The following is a 6,645-nucleotide window of genomic DNA, read 5'->3' as shown; positions in this document are numbered from 1 at the left end:
TGATGATGATGATTAAAAAATGACGATGACGATGAAGATGATTACGATAATGATGAACACTAGCGTTAATATCTCCAACGCTATAAAATTCTACTTTGCATATATCTGCCATAAAAATTCATCAGGCTGGAGCACCAAGCACCTACAATTATGAATTAATTCTATTCCACGAAATATACATGGGCTGAAAACCAACAAAAAAATGTGTGTCAGAATGTTTAGTAAGGTTAAAAGTATTAATAAACAACTGAACAAATAACATAAAAGTAAAAACAAAAAACAGAAAGAGAAAGAGAGAGATAGAGAAACAAAAAAAAGAGAGAAAAGAGAGAGAAATAGAGAATTATACAAAACGAGACGTACGAGAATACAAATTTACACAGTAAGTAAACTCATCCTTTTTCTCATAACACACACACACATACACACATACATACACAGATACACATACACATACATACATACAAAATACACTCTCTCCAACAAACATGACTAGTCATATAATGATTATTTCAGACAGTTCCTCTGCTGTCCTCACAATCTCTGGAATGCAATTTCGTCATCAACATCACTGGCTTTTACACTTTCTTTTTTTCTCTCTTTTTCTTTCTTTCTCTGTCTTTCTTTCTTTCTCTTTCTTTTTCTCTGTTTGTGTAAGTGTGTGTGCGTGTGTGGATGTTTTTGTGATGCGAGTTCATTCATCATAGCTTTTTCCCGTCATTTCATTCGATACATAATTCGTGTGCTTTATTATTAAAAGTAAAATCTACTAACACGTTGTTCCTTACTTATTCACAGCTAAACTTTTTGCCACAACGACCGCAATATCCACACGACACCACACCACACGGCACCACACGACATCACACGACACCACACGACAACACACCACACGACACCACACGACCTACGTGCTTATTTTGTATGCCCGCGCACATCCACGCATGCACCGTGTCGGAACCTCAAGCGTTTGATAAATCTTTGAGTTTCGGGCAGACAGCTTTTTGAACCAGGTCATTGCGCAGAAACAACACGAGACATGGCACTTCTACCGTCTGAGCTAACTTGCTTGCTAATGGTTTATTTACTTGGTTTTTTTTCTTTTACTTTTTTCATTCTTATGTGAATAATTGTTAAATTTTTCTACATTTTTTGCTGACTCGCTATTGTTTCATTACCTCAAACAAATTTGACAAATTATTGAAGGTTCGGTGAACTTTTATTAGCACAAATTTATTTCTCCTTCTAGAGTCCATTCCACGTAGCTGCAACCCCTGCTACCACATACATTTCTCAATACTTTCCTCTTCTTTCTACTGAAATATATCTTTATTCCTTCACTTGCTTGGTTTTAGCTTTTCGTCTCATTTCATTTTTGCCCTTGGCTATTTCGTTTGTTATTTTTGACTAATTATCTTTATATAAATTGTGTGTGTTTGTGTGTGTGTGTGTGACAATGTGTATGTGTATTTATGTGTATGTGTGGTTGCATTTGTTTGTGTAGGTGTGTGGATATGTATTTTTGAATCATTAAAATTTCAAGTGAGTCATTTGTTTAGTTCATTCTATTATTTTTCACAAAAAAAACGCATTTGTTTTTATATGTTTGTATGTGTATGTGTGTTTGTGTGTATTTGTGTACGTATATGTATTTGTATGTATTTATATGTGTGTATGTATATATGTGTGTGTCTATAAATATTACACTGCATTGCATTGTATGAAACAACACAGGATATCATTTGAGAACAATAATTAAGCTAATAGAATTCAAAATAAATAATATAAATTAATAAATAAATAAATAAAATGACCTAAGATATAAAATTTAAATAAAAGATAAAAATAATTAAATTCGTCTGAATGATTGGCTGAAAGAAGCAGCAATTATTAACAGCGTCTCACTTTTCAGATAAATTTTTCCTCTTCTCAAATTCGAAAAAAAAAGGGAGAATACATTTTTTGAAGTATGTCATTAAACTTTCTCATCATTGCTATTATCATTTGCCCATTTTGTCTATTTTGGAACCTAATCTTCATCATTTGCATCCACTTTGTATCATCATCTCTATCATTTTGTATCCTCTTCTTCATCATCTGCGTCCATTTTGTATCATCTTCTCTATCAACTTGTATCATCTTCTTCATCACTTGCATCCATTTTGTATCATCTTCTCCATCATTTTGTATCATCTTCTTCATCATTTGCATCCATTTTGTATCATCATCTCCATCATTTTTTATCATCTTCTTTATCATTTGCGTCCATTTTGTATCATTATCTTACACACTTTCGTCCACTTTGTATCATCTTCTTAATCAGTTAAATCTCTTTCGTCATTGTATTATATTTTTAATGGTTATCATCGTATCTGTTTTCATGTTATAATCTTTTCCAGCATCATCATTTTCGTCATCATCATCACCACCACCGTATATCATCATCTTCCTCCTAACCTTCATCACTTTCATCATCGTCTTCATTGTCACTGCTATCATCATCATCATCGTCGTCTTTCCTACCGTCATCATTATCATTATTCATCGTTATAGAAATCATTATCATCATCTGCCATGCTGCTTCTAATGCAACTTTTTCATTTCAGATAATTTGGATATTATACGACATTTCGAGCCGATGATGATGATGATAATGACGATGATGATGATGATGACAATGACGATTATAATGATCATAATGTTAAGACCTACACGCGTACATACATACAAAAACACATACAGAAACAAACATATTCATACTCATAACATACTCATACTTCCTACCACACATACAATCACATATACATACGTACACACACATACGTTCGTACACACACGCACACATACACGTACACACATATTTACAGATAGAAACACATATATATACACACATGAATAAATACACACAAACGTATAAATAAGCGCGTATAAATAAAGAGCTTGATATTCAAATCAATATTTACATAGATATTGCCGCCACAAACATCGTTGTCGACACTGCACACCACTGAACGTTCTAGAAGCTATTTATTTTAAAATGGGCAGTAACACAAACAGGAGTGTCGTCGTCGTCGTCGTAGTAGTAGTAGTAGTAGTAGTAGTAGTTGTTGTTGTTGTAGTAATAGTTGAAGTAGTAGTAGTAGTCATCGTATGTAGTATCAGTAGTAGTAGTAGTAGTAGCAGTTGTTGTTGTTGTAATAATAGTATGAGTAGTAGTAGTAGTAGTAGTAGTAGTAGTAGTAGTAGTAGTAGTAGTAGTAGTAGAAGTGGTATAAATAAATCTTCGTCATCATTAAGTTGATGTCATCAGCGCTGTCATCACTCTAATCATTTTGATAATTATCGTTGTCATCATCTTCGTGGTCATCGTCTTCATCATCGTCTTCATCATCATCGTCATCACCATCATCATCGTCGTCATCTTCATCATCGTCCTCATCTTCATCATCATCGTCGTGTCATCATGGCAATCACTGCAGCTTCAATACAGTTGCAGCAGAACGCATCATTAAATAAATAACTGCATCAGGCTTCTAGTGGGCAGAAGAATAAATTGTTACTGAAAAAAACAAAAGTACACTTGTTGATACTTTGTGTGTATGTATGTTTGTATGTAAGTTTGTTTGTTTGTTTGTATGTATGTTTATTTGTTTGTTTGTATGTATGTTTGTTTGTATTTTCGTTTGTTTGTTTGTATTTTTAAGATTTAAATCTGTAACAATACTCACTACTCGTTCAAAAAATAAATATTTCTTTATAATCACACAAATATTAATACATACATGATTGTATGTGTTTGTTTGTGTGTGTGTATTTGTATGTGTGTGTATGTTTGTGTGCATGTATGTTTCCGTATTTGTTTTGTATGTGTGTGCTGTGTGAGCGTGTGTGTGTGTGTGTGTGTGTGTGTGTGTGTGTGTGTGTGTGTGTGTGTATAAACAGAAGTTGGAATAAATATGGTATTGGCTACTTGAACATAATTTAATACCCAAGGCTCGCTGGCGGTTGAGTTGGGACGGAGGATTATTAGGTTTCAATGAATGCTGCAACTTATATTTCTGTGCGTGTGTGTGTGTGTGTGTGCGTTTATGTGTGTGTGTGGGCATCTATGTGTGTGTGTGTGTGTGTGTGTTTAATTTTGATTTTATTATTGATTTAACCAGGACTGTTGAACTTGTAGATGTGTGTGTGTAAACATGATTGTGTGTGTGTTTCTGTATGTATTTGTGGATGTGTATTGATGTATGTGTGTTTGTATATGTGTATGATTTTGTATGCAATCGTACGTGCATTTTAATTCCTTTCAATTTTTTTCCAGGTTTCTGAAATGCATTTACACTTTTGTATATATTCATACATACTCTTGTGTGTGTGTGTGAGTTGTTTATTTACAAAAATATTTTTTGGTGTGTGCGAATGTATGTGAATGTGTCTGTGTTTGTATGTTTGCAAGTTTATGTGTGGTTGTAAAACTGTATGCGAGGTAAGACAACTTGTTTAGGTTTCCGCATTTTAATCTGAATCTATATTGTGTATGTGGGCGTGTGTGCTTGTGTATATATATATGTATAAGTATTCGTGTGTTTGCGTGTATGTGTGTGCGTGTGTGTGTGCGTTTGCGTGAGTGCAACATATGAGTGCAGCGTATGCCGTTGAAGTGTTCTTTTATTCCTCTAACAAATGTATTTCCAAGAAGGGATGATTCTGACGAAGTTGCGCATAAATTATTCAACAGAACGGCGTCGTATGAAAATTGTCAAATTCGAAACTCCAAATCCGACCGACAACCGACAACACATTCTTGCTATCAACACATCCCTACATTATAACAATAACAACAACAACAATGGCGATGACAATCACATCAACAACAATAACCAACTAATCGTCAATACCGGCAAAGCTCTAGCAAGCACATCATCGAAAACCATCGTCAATACCGACAACAACGATGCCGACTATCCGATCGATAAACTCCCATCGCCACTTAACAATTTCTACATTAAACAAGATCCGTCCTGTCTCGATACGCCACCTGAAACTCCATCTCTAACACCATTCCTACCGAATCAGGGTTGTGTCGATACCGACGGGGCTAGCGATATTTGGGTGAAACGGATAAAATCGAATATCACGGATACTGCTGTAATAACCGATGAAGGCGTCGAATGTGATTAAATTGAAATTATTTTCTAACTGCTAGGAAGACTTTATTTTCAAAGAGAAAGATTATTTGTTAATATTTTTGAATGAAAATTTTGTAAACGTTATCACTGACAATTTGGAATTATAAACAATTGTGAGTACATTTCATATTAATATTTATACGAATACATATATATTGTATAAACACACACACACACTTATATATATATATACCTATATATATATATATATATATATATATATATATATATATATATATATATACTTATACATATATATAGAAATGGGTTAATATTGATAATGTTTTCATCACAAACGATTTTACCATTATTTAATTTGATAATATGAAAAATGGCTAAAAATTATTATTTGTTTTAAATATTATTTCTACTATTGTTATTATTTTTTTATTGTTATTTGTGAAAATATTATTCTTATTATTTTAAGACACTTTTACTTAAATGAAACACCCTTAATGTATAATCTTGTGGCGAAGTTCATGATGATGATGATGATGATGACGACGATTATGATGATGATGGTGAGGTGATGATGATGGTGAGGTGATGATGATGATGACTGTGGTGGTAGCTAATGAGGAGGAAGAGAAGGATGATGATGACAATTTTGAAGCTAATGATGGAAATGTTGATGTAAAATTTTATTCCAAAGAAAAGAAAGAACATCATTTTGTGTTCTATGTCAAATTTTTATTTATTTCTTATACTACGGTTCATTTAATTTGTTCATTCATTTGTTCATTCATTTGTGTTTTCATTTCTTCATTCATTTTTTCATTCATCTATTCATTCATTAGTTCAATCAATCATTAGTTCATTCGTTCACTTGCACATTCATTTTGTTCAATTAACCGTTCATACATTTCATTAATCATACGAAACCTTTACCACTTTAATTCATGTTTTTCAATCTGTCGTTCGTTCATTCATTTTTTTTCAATCAATCATCCATTAATCTATTTATTTATTTCATTGCATTTTTTGATACTCATTCAACCGTTTATTCGTTTATTTCATTCATTCATTCACTCATTCATTCATTCGTTCATTCATTCATTCATTCATTCATTCATTCATTCATTCATTCATTCATTCATTCATTCATTTATTCATTCATTCATTCATTCATTCATTCATTCATTCATTCATTCATTCATTCATTCATTCATTCATTCATTCATTCATTCATTCATTCATTCATTCATTCATTCATTCATTCATTCATTCATTTATTCATTCATTCATTCAGTCTGTTTTGTTTATTAGCTCTTTCTTTAATTCCAAAATGTTTAGGTATATATATATATATATATAAAATATATTATGAAAAATTTATTCACTCATTTTTTAATTAATCTATCCATTTTTTCATTTATTCATTCATTCATTTATTTATTCAATCATTCATTCATTTATTCACTCATTCACTCATTCATTTACTGGATTTTATTTTGTGATG

At 32.2% G+C, this 6,645-nt stretch overlaps 1 protein-coding gene across 1 annotated transcript; it reads left to right on the top strand.

Annotated features, from left to right (window-relative positions):
* Positions 1-4,680: 4,680 nt before the first annotated feature.
* On the top strand, positions 4,681-5,178 carry HELRODRAFT_166337 (hypothetical protein; the record flags this gene model as incomplete). The annotated part of the gene is made up of 1 exon (XM_009033284.1): positions 4,681-5,178. The coding sequence occupies one exon, from the start codon at positions 4,681-4,683 to the stop codon at positions 5,176-5,178; it is 498 nt and encodes a 165-aa protein (XP_009031532.1).
* Positions 5,179-6,645: the final 1,467 nt, after the last annotated feature.

Source organism: Helobdella robusta (genome assembly GCF_000326865.2).
Source record: "Helobdella robusta unplaced genomic scaffold HELROscaffold_9, whole genome shotgun sequence".
In the NCBI taxonomy this organism is placed as follows: domain Eukaryota; kingdom Metazoa; phylum Annelida; class Clitellata; order Rhynchobdellida; family Glossiphoniidae; genus Helobdella; species Helobdella robusta.
Note: the sequence above shows the minus strand (reverse complement) of the source record. Positions and strands in the feature narration are given on the sequence as shown.